The sequence below is a fragment of the Acomys minous genome, assembly GCF_964271855.1.
Source record: "Acomys minous genome assembly, chromosome: 3".
Taxonomy (NCBI): Eukaryota; Metazoa; Chordata; class Mammalia; order Rodentia; family Muridae; genus Acomys; species Acomys minous.
Genome location: NC_140485.1, coordinates 23,446,455 through 23,472,193, shown reverse-complemented (window position 1 = coordinate 23,472,193; position 25,739 = coordinate 23,446,455). Strand labels below are relative to the sequence as shown.

General features: G+C 44.2%; 1 protein-coding gene across 2 annotated transcripts in view; it reads right to left on the bottom strand.

Annotated features, from left to right (window-relative positions):
- FBN1 (fibrillin 1) overlaps positions 1-25,739 on the bottom strand; it is a 201,976-nt gene that overhangs the window by 143,803 nt on the left and 32,434 nt on the right. For both annotated transcript variants that reach the window (XM_084775482.1, XM_084775483.1), the window contains exons 5-6: positions 18,132-18,227; positions 14,703-14,798 (exon numbers count right to left, since the gene is read on the bottom strand). In XM_084775482.1, coding sequence (XP_084631608.1) covers positions 14,703-14,798; positions 18,132-18,227 — 192 coding nt within the window. The remainder of the gene's footprint in view (positions 1-14,702; positions 14,799-18,131; positions 18,228-25,739) is intronic.

The window sequence follows — 25,739 nt, the reverse complement described above, 5'->3', positions numbered from 1 at the left end:
TGACATGCTCAATACTTTATTACTACAGCATAAAGAAGAAACCAGAGTGCAGACAGCTCTATAGACAGCAACTGGAAAGGCCAAAGTTTGAGCCATTCTCCTTTCGCTGTGGTTACTGAGGCTAAAAGCAAAAGCTTAAAATCTCCACAAACTTTTATTTTTAATTTCTCATCAAACATCTTAGTTTCCTTTCCTTTTTCTTTTTACTCCAATTTTCCAGTTGCCCCTCACGCACCTACTTACACTGTGACACCACCCGAGAGCACGCAACCTATGTACACATCACGGCTAAAAGGAACACATGTAGTCTTTAGGTTTCTGATGATCTGACAGTTGGGATATTTGCGTTTCAAGGGATGACTGAAAGGCATCTGCCATTTCCTAGCCCCAGAAGCAGAACACAATCACTGCCTGTTGGCCTACAGTCAGTCACCTCAATTTCCACTGCCCAAGGAAAACTTGCTTCATATACTCCCGCATCTGCCTTCAGAGGTGTTTCTATCCAGTCCCTACACTGCCCTGTGTGCTCTTTAGGCTGCCTTCTCCATGTGACTTGGCAAGGCAAAGCTCAGTCTAAGGATGTAGATAACCCTGCAGGCAGGAAGTGTGTCTTGCTGGACACCCCAAGCAGAGCATGGGAAAAAAAGAAACCAGATGTACGTTAGGCCATTCCAGTGACTCAAGACTGTGCCAAAAGCCACACGCCCGCCCGAACTCGAGTTTCTTCTTCAAGCCAGATCTTCTTGGGACCAAATGTTTCTCAGGGGAAGAACACTGGCAGCATATTAATCCATGTCACTTTGGGCTACCCGAAGGAACACACTGGATTCCTGTCATTCTCAGCCCCCTCCTTCCAGCCACAGATTAACTACAGTGACTTTTCTGTTATTTAGAATTAAACTAAGGCAATTTCATAATCACGCACAGTGGGTGGAAGGAGCCGGAATCACTCCACGGGAGGAGTGACTGGAAACTTAGGCTCTGCACACCACGGCCAACACTTGCTGTGCTTTTTTTTTTTTACACTATTGGCTTGGTAACGGAGGAAGCTGATCACCGAACATCAGCACAGCCATGAGGCCAGTCACACTCATCCCTTTTGAGGCCACGGGAAGAACAGGACAGATGCGCGCTTTCGGCACTGAGCGTTTATTAAGCAAACGGCATTTTCTAGCTGTGTGATAAGGCAACCCCAAAGCCTTGTTCCATGGAGATGTTCCACTCCAGGTTCCCAGTTGTTTTCGTGAAGGAGAAAATTCAAACCTCCTGATAAACAAGCCAAACCAATGACAAGAAAGAACTGATTCCTAGCCTTTGCCTGGCTCCTCCCCTCCATGTCCTGTTCTCACAGTTCACACCCAGAAGAGGCCAGCGAGATGGGTCAGTGGGCCAAGGCGCTTGCTGTGGAGCCTGATCACCAGAACCCACGTAGTGGAAGGAGAGAACGGCTCCTGAAAGTTGTCCTCTGATCTCCACACATGCATGCATGTGCATGAACACACACACACACACACACACACACACACACACACACACACACACACCTCAAACTTCTCTAGGACCACATTTTCTTCCTACTTAAGCCAAAGCTCAACTTCCATGAGGTCTCAAGCCCCTCATATTTTAATAAAAACTTTATTCATTACAGCCCTAGCCAAGGATTGCCTACCACACAACGGCCTTTCACAATTAAAGACAATCTCTCCCAATAAACTAACTCCAAGTGATTTTCCTGGTCATATAAAATTGAGAATTCTAAAAACTGATCTAAAGACTAAGGCACACAGGACAGAAATTACAAAATGACAATCCTAAATCAAAGAGGCATACAGACAGAGAGGAAGGAATAAAGACAGTTAACAGAAGAGGGTTCATTATCAATAGCTAATGAGTGAAAGAGCCGGCCCCAGATGTTGCAGGTCAGGTCAGTATCCACATGGAAACTGGGGTGTTTTGGAAATAGATCTCATTTCTAGACCCCCATATTTGGGATGGCTACCGGGGTTCTCTCCAGGCCTAATTCTCTTGGCCATAAAATAAAAGTGACTCCCAGGACCAAGTGAGGTAGGGATGTCTATGTGTACTACACAGAGGGAGGGACCATCTAAAGTAGCCTCCATAGAGGTAGGCGTAAGCACTTCTCAGAGAATTCACTGGCTGTGTTTGACACCGTTCATGGCTTGAAAAGTTAGAGGATCTTCAATATATATATATAAATGCCATTATTTTTGTATACTAACCTAAAACCTAAAGGAACCCTGCCTACAAGGGACAAAGGCTATGTCAATCATCTCTTAATTGACTCACAAGAGTGGAAACAAATGCTTTCTGAGCTCCGGGATGCTAGACATTGGGCATAAGGCGGCGAAGAGGACAGATGATCCCCTCCTGGCCGAATAGAACCAACCATACTAACACGCTGGCAAAACCTCTAGTCCATTCTTACACAAGCTGCCCAATGAAGCCTGGCTTTTCCTCTGGACACAGTGGGGTCACCATCTGCTGTTCTTTTAGACACAGTAAGAACTTATCTTTCTAAAGCCCCCAAAGCCACATGTGGCACTCGACAACATGACACGACAAAACAGTAATGTTGCTAGGTGGCTGTTGTTATTTCTTACATAAACTATTACACATGTATCTAGTGACTGAGGAGGTGGCTGTGACTTGTCCAAATAGCAAATGATTTATAGAGGGCAGAACTGTTGTTACGACATCCAAAGGCGTTCCCAGTCTGCAGGCATCCACTCAAAAGCATGCATTGTCTCAGAACGTGCGGTGCCTCAACAGTTCACTTCCCTGGTGTCCTTGGTTTTAGGTCACCCAGAATCCTACTTAGTGATGGGTCCAGGGAAAATCTAGGGGCTCAGATGCATGAGCAAAAGAATTAGAGAAGGGAAAAAGCCATATAATAAAATTATCAAGATCCCTTCGACTTCAAAGAAAATCTCTAAGACCCCCCTCACCTTAACAGAGTCAGTATTCCAGGGCTCATTGGGGCATTTTTATGTATGCAATCTGAGATTTAGGCTACTAATGTACTGAAGAAAAATCCACTACACAAGGCTCTTTACTATGTCCAGAACAGGTGCCATGGTACCAACGCAGTTTAGGAGCTGCGGCAATTGTATGACATCATCTCTATGGCAGACATGTGCTCTCTCACCAATACATCACAGATATTTACCTCTCCTTTTCTCTTATAACAATTTCCTTTTAGGTTAAGATGCCTTAAGGGGGGTTATTGTTATCTTCAATTACATGTATGTGTGTGCATGTGTGGGTGTGCTCACAGGTACCTGTGGAGGCCCGAGGTGCTAAATCCCTTGGAGGGGGTGGCTGTGAGTTGCTGCCTGCTATGGATCGTAGGACTAAAACTTGGGCTTTCTTCGAAGAACTGTACACTCTCTTAACCACTGTGTTGTCTCTCCAGCACCAAGAAGCCTTTTCTTTCAGGTTAGGCCTCTCAGAACTTAACACCAATGAAAAAGGTTTGAAAGCTGTTGGTTTAAACTACTCCAATATTTTGGTTTTCAAAGCTTGGGTCTTCCAGAACCAACATTTTTATTGGTCTGAAATAAAAGAAGAGTGGCTTGTGGTGCGGTGAGTGGAAGCATTTGTAACTACCAACCGACCTGACGATGCTGTCTGCAGACTCAAGTTATCACATCCACCGTGAAACTGAATAGGAACTTGGTGTGTTACCTCCTGTTGTTTCCCTGAAGATCTGTATCGAATATCACTCACCGAATTTTAGGATGTCACATTTCTAAGGGTGGCACAGCTGTTGTTTAAGCATGAGACACCTCCCAAAATCTCACCCGGGTGACCTCGGCCCCCCACCAGTGGGTGGCACTGTTTTGGGATGGTTGTGGAATCTTTAGGGGTTGGAGCCTCTCTGGAGGAAGTGAGTCATTTCTGGTGGGGCTCCTTCCAGGCTATCCTCAGCTTCATGACTGTAGATGCAATGTGACCAGTCACCTCCAATTCATGATGCCCTGCTTTCCCTGCCAGGAAAGACTGTTCTCTCTTAAACCATGAGCCAAATCAACTCAACCTTCCTTTAGCTGCTTTTCTCAGATACTTTGTCACAGGCGTGAGAACAGATGGTAACCAATATAAACACATCTCTAAGGTACCTCTTATGCTTTGCTGCTGGGCTTTTTTTGTGTGAAGGGGTAGGTTCACACTTCATTGGTTGCATGTGTCAATAAGAGTAGTAAAAACCTTTCATCAGCCTCCTCTACTGGTGGACAGCTCATGGACCATCAGCATTACATTTTATGACGGATCTTTGCTGACCTCTGCCTCCTCCATTGCTGCAATTCGTCCTCCTGTTGTGTCAGTCTGTGTTACAACTGTTTGCAACAGCTGGGTGTGTATTAAGGAAATGCATATGGTTGATATTATATTCAAGAGCAATGTTGGCTGCATCTGAATAGATCCAAAAGAGCTATATTGCTCAAATTTTTAAAATAAACCTCTAAATGGGGAGTCGGGGGATGATCATAGAGGAGCCCCTAAAAGACAGATTTGATTTCATGATGTCATTTATGAAGAAACAAAATTCAGCCAATCCCTTCACTTAAGTGACAGTGAGAATGCCAGTCACCAGAAACGCACCATTCAAACCCCATGTTAAGTGCTTTCTGAATTACTGTATTGAATCTTCTCAACCATCTCTCTAGGCAAATCCTCACATTACAACCACTGTACAGATAAGAGAAGTAAAGCTATGGAAACACAGCAGTTAGTTGCCTAAGGACTCATGGCCAGCAAATGAGTCCTCTGCCTCCTAAGTGCTGGGATTAAAGGTGTGTGCCAGTGTGCCACCACGCCTGGCTGGAATAGGGGTTTTTGGGAGATGAAATTTTGTCTGGGAATGATTTTCCTATTATTTCCTGTCATTCATAAAAGGTAAAGAAAACAACAGAGAAGTCATGAGGGGCCCACATCAAGCCTCAAGAAGGGACATGATGTCTTCAGCTTGCTGTCATCTGCTATGAGAGCTTGTCCTGCTTGGTAAGTGGAAACGTGACAGGAAAAAAAATAGGTCTAAAAAGGTCTAAATGAGGTCCAAGCAGAAAGTGTCTATCCTACTCCGGGTCATGAGGTCTAAAAAATTCTTAAAGAATTATCTACAGTGTTTAAGGCTGACTTCCTCAAGGATGACAAGTCAACTCTACTACACGTTGTTCCCCATCGCCAGCCCAACGTCATTAAGATGTTGTGTTCCTCCTTTCAACAGAATCTTATCCATCATATGAGGAAGGACTGGATTAAAACTTACTGCTGAGGGGGATCTTGTGTGGCTTTGGTCTAAAGCTCGTGAGTCTGACTTGGAGAATAGGGTCTCTGAGAAAGCAGGCGCATTCCATGGAGACTTGAGGAAAGAACTGCCACCTCCAAAGCAAACACGTGCTTAACACAAAACACTTTCCCACAGGATAAATGTGGCCCTGACTTGCAAGCCTTCACTTACAACCTGGTTCAGTGTCCTGCAACGGTGGAGGTTAAAAGGGCCTCTGTGGGGCCAGCAGGCAGGGAAGAGCTCACCAGACAAAAACAGAGATGCCCCCATTTTATGAGCTGAGCCCCTAGAGCAGTGGTTCTCAACCTTCCTGGTGCTATGACTCTTTAATGCAGCTCTTTATGTTGTGGTGGAGCGACAAGCATAAAAATATTTTATTGCTACTTCATAACTACCATTGGTACTGTTATGAATGAAGACGTAAATATTTTATATACTGGATATCTGATGTGTGGCACCCACCCACAAAGGGGTCGCAGCCCACAGGTTGAGAACCACTGCCCTAGAATACTTTCATTTCCTGAGGAAACAAATATCCCAACTTATTGTCTACTTTTAAAGTTCTGAGCAAAGGGATTGCTGCTGAGGAAACATGATGGGAAAGCTGTTGAATGATCAATTCATTTCCTCCACAGACTCCACCCTCCACACGGATCAGGGACAGATATCCACAGTCATGTCCTTACAGGGTGTGCACCATTTGTTAACCTCATGTTCGCAGTGTCTCATCTCAGAGGCTGTGTCAAAGCTACGGTTGGTAGTTAATGACCTCTCCAGCCTCGGTATTCCACAGTTGGAATATGTAAGCAATCAGCTACTTAGTTAAACCTGCTGGCTGCACTGCGCTGGACATATTTGATGAGAGAGAAGGGACCCCAGGCGTGGGCTTTTGTCTTTAGTGAGGAGTACCAAAGTGTCACTGAGACACTGCATTTAAGTCAGTATTTTATCAGCCTTAAATCTATAGCAAGTTCTGTAATTCCCAGATCTTGTATGTAAAAAAAAAAAAAAAAAAAGTTTTTTGGGAAGGTGAATAAACGCACTCCTTATCTCTTAGTAAGCATCATTTTTTTAAAAAAAATCATCAGCATATACCCCCAAAGACGAGTCTTGGTCACACAATACAAAATTAATATTGAATTTTACTAAAGTCCAGAAAAATAAGATGTCATTATAGGATTAAAATGGCTAAAGTGGGCTGATGCGACCCTTAAAGTGAACAACAAAGACAGAAAGTTTAATGGATACATTAACCAACAAACTGAAACCTGAGCAGGGAACAGAATGCCAGAGGTGAGGAGGGCAACGGAGACACTAGGAGACTGATGGCGGTGGGTAAAGGGGAAACAAATCCAGATGGCTGCTTCATACAAGTGTAAGTTTAGGGTGAGATTAATCCTCTCAAAGAACAGTGTCTACACAATGATGCTCTTTATCCAAAACCACCCAGGTATTTAGATAGTCACCTCCTCTGAGCGGGGATAATGTAGGAAGCAGAGATAGCACTCCAGGGCATGAAGCCATTGCACGGGCATAGGAAGTGACTGTCATCAATACAGTCAGGTCCCAGAGCTTCAGGACAAGGGTGCCAAAGATGTCATGTGGGGCAAAGAGGAGGATTCCGGAAGGAAAGGAAGGCAGGAAGGATGGATGGGTGGATGGATGGATTCGAAAATATTCAGCTTTAAAACTAGGCCAGATACTTTGCTTCTCACAGGAGTCCCTGGGGTTCTTATGTTAATTCTTCTCGTACCTTCTCCAAGAATAAGGATGTGGTGCAGGGTTTCCAAAATGATATTGACCATGGAAACTGCATTTCATGGACCCCTCTTGAGACTAATGTTCTACAAAAAGTACTTTGGCAGACCGGATGGACCACATATCTCCAGATATTTGTCTAATACACACTAATAAACCCCAAAGGTCAACTCCCTGGAGACCACGACTGCCAGGGAACATAAGCACCGCACATCCTATAATACTCCTGGCTGAGCATACAAGTTAGTAAGAGTCTCTGGACTGCAGTCCATAGACAGAGCTGAAACCGTTTCAGAAACAGACTGGCCCTCTCCCAATTTATACACACAAGGGCAAATCTCTTTAAAATCCCAACCCCCTGCCTCGGACAGAAGTTCAGCAGGAGCACGGTGAGCAGGCAAGAGAGAGCCTCAGAGACACCTGATCCCACCTCTTCTTTGGAATGAGACCAGATGACCTTTGGGCTCCATCTCTGCTCCCATAAAAAAAAAAGAGTGCTCCCAGCACGGAGTCCTCCTCTTGCCCCAGATCAAACTGGGCGTCTGAATATCTATACACAGTCTCCCCACCACCATCCGCAGCACGTCTTGTCACCTCTGCTACTTTGCTGTCTACTGCACGCAAGTCTGTCTTTGCAGAAAACATATATATATATATATATATATATATATATATATTTCAAGGCTGGTGACAAGAGCCAAGTGTTACTTCCTGATCCTGCCACTGTGCGTAGGTCGACGCTGGGCCTTTATGACACACTTGAGTGGTTGTTCCATCTGGTATGATGGTGAACACTTGTGTCCATTCGCTTGTGCTTGGACAGGATGCCTGTCAGGGTCTTGATGAAACTAGATTGGCTGGAGGCTCATGGGACTCTCATGAAAATACCGCTTTCTGAAAGGTGGGAGGACAGGCAGTAGGATGGAGGAAGGACCTTGCCTAACGTTTGCTGTGCACGCTGGAAGAAAAGCTCTAGGCTGTGCTGCACAACACCACAGCTGTCAGTCAAGGTGGCTATCCGGTGCTTCAGAGTGAGATCTGATAAAACATAGGTTTTGGCTTTCAAAGACTTAGTAAAGAAGAAAGAATAGGATAGATCATATTAATAATCTCTAATGCCATCTATTAAGATTAGGTACATTGGGTTAAATGAAATATATTTTTAAAAAATAGAATTTGTATTTTCTTCATGTGTCTACCACAAAAGAATTAAAAGTATGGGTTTTGAACATTCCAGAACAAGAAATTTTCCAAATATTAAATGTGGTTATTCACTTACATAACCAGTTTTCTCTTTTCAAAGGTTCACAAGGGACCAGCGAAATGGCTCCCTGTGGGGGAAGGCACTTGGTCCTAAGCCTTATTACCTGAGTTTGATGCCAGAGTCTCATATGGTGGGTGGAGAAAATGGACTCCCAAAAGTTGGCCTGTGATCTCTACCCTCGTGTAAGGGCATATGTACAAGAACATGTACACATGGGCATACACACACACACACACACACACACACACACACATCAGAAATTTTTAAAAGTAGCAAAAAATTCATGTTCACAAGAACTAAAAGTACAAAGATTAGAACTGAAAACAAGTTGTCCTTGCGGATGAAACAGTGATAGCAAATTGCATAGCTGTTGCCCATTCCTAGCTTTGGGGCTGGAGAGATGGCTCAGTGAGCATTTGCTGGACATGCATAAGGGCCTGAGTTTGAATCCCCCAGAAGAAACCAAGCGGGGATGCAGGAGTGTCTGCAGCCACAGCACTGTGCAGAAGATGAAGACAGGGGTGTTGCTGGACGCCAGCTCAGGTCTGTCCAGCTCCAGGTCAGGTGACAAACCCCGTCTCAAGGGAGAAAGGTGAAGATCGATAGAGAAGGACACGTGATGTACTCCCCAGCCTCTGCGTGTGTGTACACACAGCCTCACACACGTGAGCATGAACCGTATCTACACATCACACTTTAAAATGTTCAGTTCTTACGTTGCTAATGTTAGAACAGGCTAGAAGGAAAGCGCCAAATGCAGTGGGTGGAACAGTGAGGGTGACACGTGACACCATGATGCAGAATTTGCAGAGGTAGATATAATGGGCTATTAAGTCTTTGTGAATGTCAAGAGTGGCAAAGCATCCATGGGGGATGGAGACTGGGACGGTGCTTACCTGACAGAACTAGGTTGTCGCAGCACTTGGGAGGAAACCGGGGGAGTCCATTTTATGATGTCAAGTTACCAGATGCCAGAGACTTCAAGACTGTTCCCACCAAAGGCATCTATCATAGGCCCTGCCCTGTGGGGGGGATATACAGCACTGGGGGCTGCCCCATGTGGTTACATGAATGGGGGTTCCAAAGATGGGTTTTTTGCTTTGCCAAAATCGGTGGTTTGCTGTGGCAAAAATTAAAAGGCACAAGGGTTCTAGTTATGGACCACTAGAAGAGAAGGCTAGCGTGGATGGGGTGAACCCCTCCCCCCAGAGAATGCCTGCTTAGGCAGCAGAGGGGATGGAAGCTAAAAGGAAGAGACAGACTAAGGAGGGCGATATAAGCCAAAAAGCCAAAGCAAGAACATAGGATGCTTTGCCTACATCAAGAAATCGGGGGGAGGGGGGTAAGAAATCTGGAAAAGTGACCAGAAAATGCCCTAGCTAGGATGGGAGAATTGCACTAAGTGTGAGACAGAAGTCAGGCATTTCCAATGGCACACCACCAGTTCTATGAGGCACTGTGCCCTCAGAACACACCGTTGTTCAACCAGAAAACAGAAAACATCTCTGTCAACAGGTGTAGTTTCTGGGCTGGATCTAGAGAAAATCAGATATATCCAATGATCTGCCAGCTGCCCATTATAAAACCACCTTAGGCATAGTGTCACTCTCAGGGCCTTCTGTCTCTTCACACTGTCACTTTCCATTCGACTAAATTCCAAAGGTGAGGCTCCCAGAAGGCTTCAACATATGTTAGTGACATGGCTACAGTTTGTCACCTTGTGGGGAAAAAAAACCCTGCAGCGTTCAGAGTTCTGTTCCAAAGGCCCCGGAGGAATGAGGGGGAATAAGAGTTGGTCTGCAGCACCGACTCCAAGAACTTTAGTTGCAGCCTCTTAGAATTTAAAACACTGAAGCAGTGAGAGGAAACACTCCAGCGAGAAAAGAAAGTTAATCTTCATTTCAATGACCCAAAACAGTTAGGGAAAGAGGCACAACAAAAGATTCTTCCATTCACCAGCTCACTGGACTCCTTCAGCCTACAGATATGCTGCCTTCCACTATTTTCTTCATTTGAATATTTGGCTTTCTAATTTTTTGAATTATTAGCTTCCATGACAAGTGACATTGTGAAATGTTTTACTCTTTGAGAATGGCTCCTTCTACTTAGTATAATGTTCTCTGGGCCTATGCATTTGTGGAGAAATGGCAGGTCCCCATTTCAAAGCTAGCCAATAGTCTATTACACATAAGTGTGCCAGCTTCTACACTCATCTGTGGACATGAGATTACTTCTGTGCCCTAGGCACCACCAATAATGCTGTCATAACCATTGCACTCTATTAAGGTTTTTGTTAAGTAAATGGGTTTTTGTTGTTCTTATCACCAATAAGTAAATGTATGAGAAAATAAGAGAATTTGTTCTACTATAAAAGCCACGTTACTGTGCCTGCGCACCTCATAACACTGTGCTGTAAACCTCAAATGTACACCATAGAATTTATTTCAAAGAAATAGTAAGCCAGGTATGGTGACTCACTTGGGGGGTGCTGAGGCAGGATCGCAAATTTAAGGCCAATCTGGGCTGCATAGCAGGAAAAAAAGTTCAAAAAAATTGAAGACAAAAAAGAAGAAGAAGAAGAAGAAGAAGAAGAAGAAGAAGAAGAAGAAGAAGAAGAAGAAGAAGAAGAAGAAGAAGAAGAAGAAGAAGAAAGGGAGGCAGGCAGGCAACCCCTGAACCCACAAAGCTCTCTAAACAGCTCCTACAAGTCACAATAAAGTGTGGTTGTTATAAATCTGTGTCTCTGTGCATTATTGGTCTTTCCCATTTACCAGATGCTACAGTCAGTGCCCTTCTCAATTTACCTAATACTTATTGGTTGCTTAATATGATACAACTAAAAATTAATAAAATCATTTTGAACACATCTAATCAAAACCATTTTTTACAACTTAGGAGAAACTAAGGGATAAGGACCAGAACTCCTCCATGTCACCTACAGGACTGAGATGACACTGAGAACAACCTCGTAATTTATTTACTATTACGGAAACTCACAGCGATCCACCTGCCTCTGCCTCCCTGAGTGCTGGGATTACAGGCGTGCGCCACCCTGCCTGGTGGTTCTGGAATTTTCTGACTCATTTTGATATGGGGCAAGACCTGTCAGTCTATTACTTGGATTTATTCTGCTTTTTGCTAATAGGCACAAAATGAGTCAACATCAGCAGAAGGGCAGTGAACTTATTATACAAAAAAGATACTTGCAGCAGGGTATGATGGCATACGCCTGTAATCCCAGCACTTGGGGAGGCAGGGGCAGGTGGATCTCTGTGTGTCAGGCCAGCCTGTTCTACAACACTAGTCCAGGATAGTCAAGGCTACACAGAGAAACCCTGTCTTAAAAACAAAAACAAAAAAACAACAAAAAAAAAAAAAGGAAAGAAAATTCCCTGTGTTAGATACATCTAAGCAATAGTCAAGGCTTCCTTCTTTTGGTCTTTATAATTACTTAAAATAAACTTGGTTGAACTGTAACAGAGGAAAACTACCCTCCTAGCCTTAACTTTTTTATCTACAACAACAATGATGAACAAATATACTTATTATTATGCTTTCTGAGACAGGGTCTCGGGTAGTCCAGGCTGGTCCTGAACTTACTGTGTAGCCAAGGTTGGCACAAAGCCTATAAGAATGCTAATCTATCCGCATACAGGCAACCAACACTGACTCACTTCTAGAATATACTGTTCATATTGAACGCTATGCCTCTGCATCTCCTGAAGAGGTTAGGCTAACCCAGTTATCCATTAGACACAACTCATCAAGGAAAGCTGTCCTTCCTCCAGCATGGATGGTCATGATAGATGCTACACACTTATCTACCATTCATGAAACCACACATATAAAACTGGAAAAAATATAGAACCCCATTCTTTTAAACCATGACTTTCAGACGAGAACAAAATAGTGACAACATTATAGATGAAAACAAATTCTGCAGCCAAGAAGGCACTCTCTCTTCCCCTGTGGTGAGAGAAAAGGCTTTCTGGTCCCCCTTCCCTCCCTGAAGGTCAGTGCAGTGTCCCTGGGAGAACAATGGAGGGTAAGAGCTGGGGAAAGCCCACTTCCTCTCCACAATCTCCACTTCTCCCAGTTATCTGGAATGCTGCCAGAGTCACTGCCACTTTATGGTCAAGTCCTTCCACACCTCAGTGAAGACTACTTAAACACACTCCAAACTTGGAGAGTCACACTGAAATACACAACTTTGGTTAGTAATTTGGTAACTTCATGCACTCAGGCCATTTCTTCATCTTTGGCAAGCATCAAATTTTTGAAGTAGAAATGGGTGTGTATTGAGAGCCCACCTTCCTTTGGCCTGTCAGCATCAGTACCTCCCACTACGGGAAACAATTGTTCTTTGCAGCCAACAACTGACCACTTTGTTCAAAGAAGAATGTTAATTCTATTAATTGTTTCTCCAAAACAAATTAAACTCGGCAGCAATATCTAAGGAGTTTCCTTCACATGCCAACAATTTTAATCTACAACATCTTCCCCGAGTAAACGGTAAGGTCACAGAAGGCCACTGCCTATTACTAATTGTCCCTTATTGCTACGAATGCCACTGGACATGTATTAGTTCCAGGACAATAATATATGCATACTAGTTATAAATGAAACCACTTAAACACAGACTCCAAAAAGACATCAAGATGAGCACCCTGGCCATGCCAGTTACACATGACATAGCATCACATGACATAGCATCACATAGCATCACATCACATAGCATCACATAGCATAGCATCACTCTGCGTGGCCTGAAGGACAGAAATACTGTGTAACAGATGTACCATCAGTCTATTAGCAAACAACTGAATTTAGGTCAACATGGGCAAATTGGAAAATGAACAACTCACACACTGCTGTGCTCTTTGTTTCTCTCAGCTACATGGCTCAAGTGACATGTGTCAATCACATGATACTTATGTTTGCTTTGCATCTTAGAATAAGATCTTTATACAACTTGGAAGAAAAGTGATAACAATTTTTAAAAGTTCTGAGGAGTTTTCTTTGGTTTTTATTGTCTTTTTTCTTTTTCTTTCTTTCTTTCTTTTTTTTTTTCTAACAGAATTTTTGTATATAGCCCTGGCAGTCCTAGAACTTGTCATGTAGACCAGGCTGCCCTCAAACTCAGAGATCAGCCTACCTCTGCCTCTCCGACTCCTAAGTGCTGAAATTAAAGGCATATGCTACCACGACCAGCTCCTGCAGATTTTTCAATTGCAGTTTTATATAACATAAACCTGTTAACCTTCACTAAACAGCCAAGAATGGGGAGATGGCTCTGTGGTTAAGAGCACTCGTTATACAAACAAGAATCACTGAGTTCAAGTCTCCAGCAGCCATATAAAAGATGGGCATGGCTGTACATGCCTGTAACCCCGGCATTGTGGAGAAGAGACAGGCAGATCCTGGGGACTCACTGACCAGCCAGTCTGGTCAAAACAGCAAGCCTCATGCTCAGTGAGAGACCCTAACACCATTACACAAGGTGGGGAAGGAAAGAGAGAGATCCCAATATCCTCTTCTGGCCTCCACATGTATAACATGGGTGTGCACACATGTGCACATACAAAATATAACACAGACAACTTTTTAAAATACCACTTTAAAAACACAATAATAAAATGAGGGATATTAAAACTAGAAATGATGAGTAAATGGCTGTGAATGTGGAGACCAAATGACTAAGAAAGCCACCATTCATTAGGAGCACAATGCATGCCTGCATATCTCAACATCATATTTGCATCGATAGCTAGGCAAAGCGTGCAGATTTTTTCTTTTAATTGGTAGCAGCAGCAAGCATTAAATGTGAAAACGGAAAATTTAGATTCAAATGAAAGCTTATTGATACTTTTGGCCTTGACGCCACCCCAGGACGTCTCTGAGCTTTGGTCTTTTTTTTTTAGGCGAGGGTGATGGTGGTTGTCCACACTTCCTGAGCATGCGCACTGCTACTTAGCAGACCCCCTGCAGAGAGCTGTGAACCCCAAGCCTGTTACTGCAGCTCCTGCCAGGGGCAGTGGCTCGTCACATGTGTTTTTGCCCTAAACTTTTCCTTTCCACATGTGTTCTCTAATTCACAGGATCATGTGACATTCAATATTTCAACTTTATGAGAAATTGTCCTTTTTGTATATCTCGGTGCCCACCCTTCTTAGGTATAAGAATACTGCATCCCACTGCCAAGGACATACAGGTTGTCATGGAAACTCAGCAGCATGGTCCTGGCATCCAGGAGACCTCCTCAGAGACAATTCAGAAGCTCTGATGCCCAGCCAGCCAACTTCAGCAAGCAGATGCGCACGCTCAGTGTCACCGGAATGCCTTTATATAAATCATTTAAAATCACTTTACCTCTTTCACACTGAGGTCCGGTAAAGCCGTAGGTGCATGCACACCGATTTGGGGCCACACACCTCCCTCCATTGAGACAGCCACTTTCACAGACAGCTGCAAGATAAAGAGAGAAAGTCACGACACTGCACTTGGACTGCCCAGAAAGGGGAGCAAACACAGGGTGAATGATCATCCCGGAGTTTGTTTTGAACGCCCACCCCAACACACATACCATCATTAGGAAGCTCTCAGAACAGGTGATTCTGTACCTGGGTTATGCTTAGGGTCTCATCACTCGCAGCACCTGAGAAATGCTTTCAGTTCTGCATCTAAGGCGGCGGTTTTTAACTAGCTTCGCCAGATGCAAAGTGCATGGGAGCAATTGGACTCTTGCTTGTGACTGATGCTTAATTTTGAGAGGGCTTTCCCAGAAAGACAACAATGCTCCTGCCAATAGCACCGTTAACTGCAGGTGACCAAATGTTGATACTGGGATTCAGCCATTTAAGCAGCATAATTAGGATCCATTTGAGTGTCACAACATGATCTAAGACACCACTGGGGAGGCAAATCCTAAAATTCTAGTATAGGAACATATTAGTCCCGCCCCCCAAATGACTCTAAGAACTGAGAGCGCAAGTACCGACTTGGTCCTCCCTGCACCGGTTCCTCTAACTCCTGCATACGTGAGCTCAGTGACAGCATCATCACGGGCGGTTGATACTTCCCTGTGCTGGCTAGCCTTTTGTCAACTTGACACAAGCTAGAGTTATCCGGGAAAAGGAACCTTAACTGAGAAAAAATGCCTCCAGCGTTTTGTCTATGGGTGAGTCTGTAGGGAATTTTCTTGGTTCATGATTAATGTGGGAGGGCCCAGCTCACTATGGAGTGCCGTCCCTGGACGGATGGTCCTGGGTGCTATAAGAAAGCAGGCTGAATGAGTCGCAGGGAGCAAGCCGGGAAGTAATGTTCGTGCATGGTCTCTGCTTCGGTTCCTGCCTACAAGTTCCTGCCTTGAGTTCCTGCCTTGACTTCCAGTGTGGTCATCTGAAGCCCATCCCTTCGTCTTCCGCCTCTCTTTTCCCTTTTATTCTTCACAGGGGTTTGACCCAATAAGTTTCTTGTTCATCTCTTCATCTGCTCTGTCCTATAAGGCCTGCACTCACACACTTCTTAGTTCACTTGAACTAAGTGAACTAAGTTAGTTCACTTAGTTCACAAAAATTAAGATGAGTTCCTCTCCTCACCACAACAAGTAGAGAGGGTTCTGAGTGCCCATCACTCTTCTTGGACTCTTAACTCAGGGCAGAATAAACATGCTGAAGTGGAAAACAAAATGAGGAACTGCTTAGGCAGCTCTCGAATTTTCCAGAAGAGGAAGGCGGAGTATAAGGAAGGTTTTCCAGGTTGCCTCCATTGCCATCTGTCTATTCTGGGCCTTGGGCTAACATCCATCAGGGAGATACACATACAGGTACCTGGCAGATCTAGCCACCCTCCTTCTGAAGGGCAGGGACTCTATCCCCACCTCTCCTTCTGTGGCCACACCTAACTTAAGTCCTCCTACTTCCTGTTTTTGCCATCCAGAATGCTCTTTCTCACTGTAAATCCTTGTAAGTACAGTGAATTAAGCTGGGGTTGCATAGTGTTAACACATGAACTATGAAGTCAGGCCACTAGAGCTCTATTCCCAACCCTGCTTGTAGCCTGTGGATCCTCAGAGGGATTGGTGACATGTTTGAGTCCCGACTTCCCCAACTGTTAGAGACAGTATGGCCGGACAGCTTCTGACTCAAAACAGCTGTTACATTAACTCAGTTTAATACAGGTTGAGTTTTTTGTTACATTTTATTGACTGTGTGAGTATGTGAATGAGTGAGCGAGTGAGGGAGTACACACACCACAATACACATGTGGAGGTCAGAGCCCAGTATGAAAAAGTTGGTTCCCTCCTTCCATCAAGTGTGTCCCGAGGATTGACCTCAGGACACCAGGCTTGGTGGCAAATGCCTTTACATGAAGAATCATTGTGGCAGCCCTAAGACACTTAGCTGCCACATAGCAAGATACAGTAAGTGACTCAGTAGTTTTAATTCGCAGTTATTTTATTATCTCATTGCTTTTTTTTGTTTGACTTGCAAAGAAGACTAAACTTGTTTAAAAAGCCCTTGGGCCACAGCTTCCCATCTTACTGTATTCCCCACCATCACCTTCTCCACATCTCATCTCTAGAGTTAACAAACTCCTGCTCTGGCTCTTGCTCCATATAAGTCCCAAACAATGTTCAGCCCAATCTGGGCCATTTGCTTAAAAGGCCTATGACTCATCACCTGACGAGTGAACTCCTACACATCCCTCAGGACAGGGCCCAGGAGCCACCTGGGCTGCCTTGACTCTCTCCTCAATCCAAGTTGGGCTGCACAAAACTCAATATTCTTGTCACACAGCAATGTGGAGATAATCACTAAGCATTATATAGGTGTTGGTTTATTTATTGGAGTATTTTCCCTCATAGAAAATATACATATGAGTATAAATCTCAAAACAGCATGAATAATAACTATTTTTATTAACTAAACATGTGTATAATGGAATTTAACACAACTGCGGAATAATTAATAACACGAAAAGACAAATAATAAAATATTAAGTATAAAAGATCTCAGGCCTAGAAGGGAGTAGTTGGATAATAGAATTATAGCTTTTTATTTTTTTAATCATTGACCTTTCCTAGATTTCTATAGGGTGACTAGTTCATCCAACTGTAATGAAAAAGCTGTAAGATGAGCTCTCATTCTATGCAGTGTGCAGGGACCAACTGAGTGCAGACACAGTCAATGGTGCTCACAAGTTAACCAGCAAACTGGACACGCAGTAAACACTACTGTCACAGAGCCTGTCTTGTATTATGCAGACATAATCAATACAAGAAAAATGTCTGGAAAGAAAGATGAGATTTGTTTTTAAAATGCCTTTGAGATGTTTCCTAAAAGTCACCAGTCAAGAGGTGATTGTTTGGAACTAATGCTGGGACTTCTTTTTGAAGAGATGAAAATGCTCAAAGACTGGTTTGTGGTGACGGCTGCAGAATCTGGGAGACAAGCTAACAGCATGAAACCCTTCAGTTGGAAAGGGTGGGTTGTATAGTTTTGTGAATTAAATAATTGTCAAAAAAAATTTTTAAAGGAGAATTCTGTACCTGTAAGTCTAAGAGTTGAGGCAAGGCAGGCGGTAAAAGCAAATGGAAAGAAAGTGAATCAACCAACTTACTGTCAGCATGCAGGATGGAGAGCCAGCACTAAGTGTTTGGATGATCTGGTCACCTGCAAGGGTCCCTAGACATCTACAAAAACGGGGCGCCCTGGGTCATTGAAGAAAATTCACAGCACTTGTCTCATAATTCCATAGCTCTACACATGACCAACATCTACCTCAAGGTGTACTTACGTTGTCCACAGTGGGTGCCAATGTATCCTTTCTGGCATAGACAGTGGTCATCACTGCAGCTGCCCCCGTTCATGCAGCGAATGTTACAGTGTTGAACTAGGAACAAAAAGAGAAGACGGATTTAGTGCTGTGGATGTAGATGGCAACATTTCACCAGAGAAGATTTGTAGCTATTTGACAAGAAAATAAAATAATTCACTGAGGTTCATATATCATGCAGATAGCAGAGGTTTCCTAATTTTCAGGGCTCATTACGTTATGTATAAAACCACTTACAGTGCAATGTTTCTTCTTGGCATTTGCCTTAATGGGGCTAAATGACTTCCCTAATTTAGCAGAAGTTGCATCTCAATGCCATCTCTGTAATTTATACCAGTAAGAAAGGAGTGCCCGGAGTGATGACACATGACAAGGTCAAGGTGGCAATGGCTTCTCTGAAAAGATTTAGAGTCCTAAGTATCTGGCCAAGTAAACACCAGGTTGTGTTCCGTTTTGTCGGTAAGATGAAAGGACATACTAGAAACTTTAAGTAGCCAGAAAGTTTGATGGGTGGAGAGTTGGGGGTGCTGGCTGGGTTGAACCTAGAAAGAGCTGCTCATGTAAACTGTCACCTTAAACTAAATACCACCAATATTTCAAATTCATTCTCTGTCACATTCTCACCGAAGGAAGTGTGCATTCCCAAGCCCTAAACTACAGGTGCACACCACCAGACCTGAGCCAGGGTATACATGGAGTCTTAAAAACAGGTGGCCGACTCTCCCATGAGAGAGGACAATTGTCACCATCAGGATGTGCTCGCTCATCTAGGATGCAGGCTGTCTTGTACTGCTAGCGCTGCTTTCAGAGGGTCCATCTGGTCTGTCGTCTCTAGAAGCAATAACAACCCTACCTAAAGAAGACTAAAGCCTTGGCCTAGGGGATCATGAGTCCTGTTAATACAGCTCTACATAAGAGGCCATGGCTGGGCACCGGAGGTTTGGCTGATTCTGGGGTGCTCTGTGTGTGGGAGTCAATTCCCAGGGGAAAAGGCTCAGCGGGGAACAGTTGGTGTCCATCTGTACAGATGCCGGAACCATCTCTAGCGGCCTTCCTGGAATGTGCAGGCCAGACTTCTCCTCTGGGGTTCAGCAGAGCCCTTCCCACAGTCAGCCTCACCACTGAGAGGTCCTCACAGCAGTACTGAAAAATGTCTACATGGCTATGGGGGGGGGGGGGTACGTGGGGCATTTGTCTAACGAGCTACAAGTATTCTGAGGTCAATCTAGCCTGACAGCAGGAAAAGGAAAATTCTAACTCCTGTTCTTCCTGCACCCTCTCAGACACAGGGAGAAGGCAAGCCGAAAGGGTTTGCCTTTTCAGGAATATTGCACTCTTCCTAGAATATCTTAAAAGGCTCCGTTTCTCCTGAGCCAAAATATTCCTGCATCTCGGCACTCAAGGCCTCTTCAGTGGGGCCCCAAGGACTCATCAGAGTTCCTGGAACACAGTCTCCTGACCTGTGAACCCATCTTTCCGTCCCTCAACAAATACATCTGAATCCCTACTGTGTGTCATGCGAAATGCTAGGCACTCTGGGCTGGTCTCTTTGCGGAACCCCCTCCTAACCTCGTCTGTTCTCATCAAATCCCACTTGACTCCAAGACCCTTTAAGTGTCTCTTTATTTCCTGCTGTTCTCTGACTCCGTTTTCTCTTCTTCTCTGTTTTCTCCCTCCCACACCAGATGGGAGGTGGTGAAGGTGAAACCCTGTGTGAGCGTGTGTGCGCATGCATGCATGTATGCGCGTGCATGCGTGCATGTGTGCTTTTCTTGTTTCTCCTTTTCCTGATTCGTCTTTCCTGAGAAGAGGAAGGTTGTGATGACTAACTACATCCCTCAATGTGCCCAGAGCAGCACTATTAACTCATTTGCTCACCTTGTGCTGCCTAGTAATGACAACAGAAGCCACACTTACGAGCAGCTGAGGCGAAGAAGTTGCTGCTTGTGTCCCAGGTGCCTTTACAGCTCTAAGCAGATGATTATTCAAACATCTTTATCTTTTTTCCTCCAGCTAATAGCCCACCCCACATGCACTACTATAGATATCAAGAAAACCATCCATACCAACTGTTATTTTAGGCTCTGCTTAACCTTTGAGCCAGCTGGGCACACGCCTGTAATCCCAGCACTCAGGAGGCACAGACAAACAGATCTCTGTGAGTTTGATGCCAACCTGGTCTACAGATTAAGTTCCAGGACAGCCAAGACTACACACAGAGAAACCCTGTCTTGAAAAACCAAAAACCAAAACTCAAAACAACAACAAAAACAAAAAACCCTCAGCCAAATGGTTTTTAGCTCTAAAGCGATCTACAAGTATGCAAAGGAAAAAAATGTGTCTAAAACTTTGGATGCTATTCTAAGTGGGTCAGGAAATGGTGCACAATTGCTTTAAAGCTTGGTGCTATGCTTAGTTCCATCCTATCTTAGAAAAACAGAAGGACTGGGAAAAGGCAGGAAATGACGTCATCCTTAGAGCAAACTCAGTGCACAAACTGATTTCAATTAAAGTGGCTCATGCCAAGACCTGATTTCCATTCCCACATGAGCAACAAAGCCACTTAGTTACTTTGAGATTTCAAACAAAAAAAAAAAAAGAAAGAAAGAAAGAAAGAAAAGAAAAGAAGTATACTAGGGGCTTGCACAGTGGCTGCTTCCCAGTTACTTGTTCGAACTGAAAGTCAGAATGAAATCTCCTTTCCAGGAAGAACAATTACACGAACTTTGAAACGACACACATCAAAAGCCTCCTCTGATACGGCTTTCATTTCCTTAAGGCCTCTCTTTCCAGCTGAAGCTTTTCCAGGTTAAAAATATTCTTTCTCCTTAAAAAATAAAACAAAACAAAACCACCCTACAAGACTTGGAAGGGCAAAAGGCATTGTGAGCCCAGTGGTCACGCAGCCAGTGTGTGACCCAGTGGGACATGAGTCCTGGGGGACAGGGTCTAAGCAAGGTTATCAGCAGAACGGAGACCTCCATGTTGCTTTATCATGGATGGGTCTTAGAGCTTAAGGGAAAAGTGTTCCTGTAAAAGTGGGAGTGAACCGTGCATGTGACTCATCTCTGAAACGCTCAGGCCTGGGTATGCTGAGGCTGGAGTGTGTTGTGTTATCGTGAGTTCAAGGCCAGCCTGGGCTACAGAGTAAATTTCAGTAACATACAAACTGAGACTCTGTCTCAAGGATTATCTTAGAAGGTGGGTGCAAACCCCATGCCTCTGCAAGGAATTAAAAGAACTAGCTACCTGGCCTCACCATTGCCACCCCAGGTGGAAAGAGTTGAGAGAGCCCAGACCTACAGAAAGGATTTTATTTGGATTGAATCCTGCCACTGGTGCCTGGTTTAAGTTTACTCTCTAATTTAAACAGGAATCCTAGATGTTTCATAATTAGCAGACCAGAGTTTGTCTAATGAAAACAGCAACAACTGAGAAGCAAAGTTCTATTCACACCCATAGGATGCAGTATTCTTTGTTGGATGTGCTAAGTACCCCCATGTCAGGACACATGCCTAAACTCAACCTGTATTGAGATTTCACCAGAAACAGAATACTAGAAGAGTGTCAGCATCATTGTGCAAGCTGAGGCTGTCCTGTGCAGTCAGATCTCCAAGGAGAAAGTCCCATTAAAGATGGCTAGAAGGCCTCAGACCATTTCACACCAGGATCCATATCCTAGAAGTAACAGAAACTGTTAACCTTTACCTGTATCCACAACGGTCCCAAATAAATTTTGCATTCATTTCAAAATCAGCCGGTCCTTTCAATCATTCAACAAACACGGACTGAACATCTTCCACTGACAAAGTAGCAAGAGGCGCTCAAAAGCCTTTCTCTAGAAAGCACAGTACAAACTCACTAAGATGACTAACTAGAAAGAAATGGCACGCACGCGGCACAGGAAGGAATAGATGCAGGGCTGACATTTGGATCTCAGAATCTCAGCAATGACTTCCTTCAGAGCGCACTGAGTTCTGAAGACCAGCCATCATCCTCTCGGGAGACTCAGCCCCTAGAGAGAGCGCTCGGAGCAAATTTCAAATAAGCAACTGTAGGCTGAATATGTGTCCTAATACCAGCACTGAGAAAAGCCCACACAGGCAAATGAAATAGCCAGACCAATTCCTGGACTTCACACCCAAGACAATAATCCACTGCGTGGCCCGAGTCACTGCACGACCAAGAACAGTTTTCATTTAGGCCGATAATTCCCTTAGGTACATAAACATCCACGGCCGTCTATGGACTCTGCTTAGAACAGGACCAGAGCATCTCCAAAAAAATAAAAATTAAAATAAGTTCAGAAAGAACAGGTTGAAGGTCACCTGTGATAGGTGTCTGAGCAGGGAGCAAGCTTAAAGGTGTCTGAGAGGCCTTTAGGTACCCCTCCCTGTCAGTGTAAACCCTACAGATCCCTAAAATGCTGTTTCCAGTGTCGCGCCTTCCAGAGCAGCTACAGCACAAGTGTCTCTCCCTCTGAGCCCACTCACATTTCTGGAACATGGCTGTACCACACTCTCAACCTTCCTTGGTCTTCCTACGTTCTCAGATCTATGATGGAAGTACAAGTGTCCTCAGACTCAACTGTAATTCGATTAAACAGAAAATGACAAAACTTGAAAAGGGTGGACTTCCACGAGACAGAAGAACTCCTCAAACTGATATGCGTCTTTCATTATAATTCCTATCAAAATCTGCCAAAGTTGTAGAGGTATTGGTAAGACCAAGACGGGCAGGAGAAGAATTGCCAAAACAATCCTGAAATGAACGAATAAACTAAGAGCGTGGGTTTATTTTATCACGTGGTTAAGGGAGCAAGGCTGTGTGAGAACAGAGGAGGGACCAGCTGAACAGCCGGAAATTCTGACTCACAAAAACACACCCACCTGACTGTCAGCAAAAACACACAACTAATTCTTGTTAGCCAGGTTTCTATCACTCTATCAAATACTTGATTTAGTCAGCCCATAGTGGGACAGGGGTTATTTTGGCTCACAGTTTTGGAGACTCTATTTTACAGTCTTGGACCCATTGCTTTTGTGAGCACACGCTGGCGGAAGTATGGGGCAGGGCCAGATGACTCAGTTCAGGGCAAGGAACCAAAGACCGGCATGAAGGGGGCTGTAGTTTCACAGTCTCCTTTCAGGGCATCCAGTAACCTGAAGACCCTCCCTAGGGAGCTCTCATGACTCCCAACATTTCCCTGACCTTTATGAGACATTTAGGAGCCAAACCATGGCAAACTTAAATGCCTAAGGACAGGATTTTGGTTTTCGCTGGAGCAACTGGACACCCATAGGTGACAACTGAATCTAACCTCAACCTCACACTTAACACAAAATGCATCTCCATAGAAACCACAGGTGTAAATGTAAACCTGTAAGCATTTAGAAACGAGTTAGAGAAAATCTCTGTGGCTGAGGGCTAGGTAAAGATTCTTGGACTGGACACCAACAGTGTGAAAGACCAGAGGAAAGTCCGATGAATTAGAGTTCGCTAGCTTTAAAATCTTGCTTTGTGGAAGAGCCTACCGACGATGAGAAAGCAAACTATAGAGAATGGCTTGCCTGGAAATGTCTACAGATCCCGTGTCTGACAGAGCTTGGATTTACAACACACACAGCTCTGAAAACAGTGGTAAACCAGCAATCTAAGAGAGTCTGGTCACAACAAATGAAAGCACCGCTGGCAAAGACACGCACAAGGCAAATGAGCACAGGAGAGGGTGGTTAACAAATAAACACACACGAAACGGTGTTCAACACCATTAGCCTTCAGGGAAATGCAAATTAAAACCACGATGAGACACACACCTAAAGCAAATCAGAATAGTGGACATTAAGTTCAGAGGCCACACTGAGAGCTGGGAAAGACACAGAACCTGGGTCACTCATACTTGGTGAGAGAAATGTAAAGCTGCAACTCACACATTGGTTATCCAACACTAAAGCATCAGCCCTGAAAACATAAACATAAGTAACATTATACAGACTGAGGTTGTATTTATGTATTTAGGAAAAATATGTATCTACACATATGTATAAACACCAAGTAATGAAAAATGAGGCCATGAATTTGAAAGAGAGCAAGAAGGAGTTTATGACAGGACTTGGCTGGAAAAAAAGGAAGGGAAAAATGATGTCACTGTATTATAATTTCAAGAAGAAAGAAAAGAAAAGAAAAAAGAAAGAAAGAAAGAAGCTGTGCAACTGCCCAAAAGTAGTTTGACAATTCTTAAAAAGCTAAACCTACAGCTGTCACACAACTCAGAAACTGCTTCTCCTTGGTGTGTGTACAGAGTACAGTAACACACACACACACACACACACACACACACACACACACACACCAAACCCCAACAGCTGAGAGCATGTAGGAGCTTTTCACCAGCTGTCCACTGTGGGTGGCACCATTCCCCTGCTTAGGGCCCAGAGCTGTGCAGGGATGGAGAAGGTGAGGTGAGCACAGGCATGCTTGCTTTGCATTGTTGCTCTCTGCTCTTGACTGCAAATGGGATGTGATTACCTGCCTCAGGGTCCTGCCACCTTGACCTATCTGTAATGATGCACGCAACCTGAGATTGTGAGCCAGGTAAATCCTCTGGGCTACTTCTACTAAACAGAGACAGTGCCCGGACCGGGAGCCTGTTTACCCTGTTGTCATGTGAGAACACGCAGAGGAAAATATATCCTTATCAGACATGAAACCTTCGAAGGTCTTCACCTTGCAATTTCCAGTTTTCTAAAACCACAAAATAAAGTTCTATGGTATTTAGTTATGGCATTCTGAAGCATTTTTTTTCCTAAGACAAGTTTTAAAATGTTAACTTATTTGTGTGTGTGTGTGTGTGTGTGTGTGTGTGTGTGTGTGTGTGTGTGCCTGTCATATGTGTGTGGTTGCCTTAGGAGCCCAAAAGAAGCTGTTGAGTCATCTGGAGCCGGAGTTACTGGCAGTTGTGAGCCACCTGGCGAGAGTGCTGGGAAAGGAACTTGGGAGGTCCTAACCACTGAGCCATCTCTCTAGCCCTCTGAAGCATGGCCCCCCAACTCTCTCTTTCTTATGTGTGTGAGTGTTTTGTCTGCCCCACAGAAGCCAGAATAAGGTGTCAGATCCCCTGGAGCTGGAGTTACAGGTAGTTGTGAGTTACCATTATGGGTTCTGAGAACTAAACCTCAAGAGTTCTCTGCAAGAGCAACCAGCGCTCTTAGCCACTGAGCTCTCTCTCCAGCCCCCCTGAAACACTTCTTTATCCTATAGTATTATTATAAACTAATACGTACTTGCAAATGTATGTGTACAGACACACTTAAGGAGAGTTGTAAACTCATTCAGTAAACATGGTGGGATTTTTTTAAGAAGCAAAACTGTTCAGGATCCAACCCTAACCTCAGAAACTTGTAAGTCCTAAGCAGAGCTGGAAGTAAAATCCAGAAAGAAAGCAAACAAACAAAAGCCAGGACTCTGATTTTTATCTAGCTAACCTTTCTTTCGCTCCTGTACCTAAGTGGCCAGCGGTTAAGAACTGTGCTAGGTCTAAGGGAAGTCAAATCTTTCTGGTCCCATGGG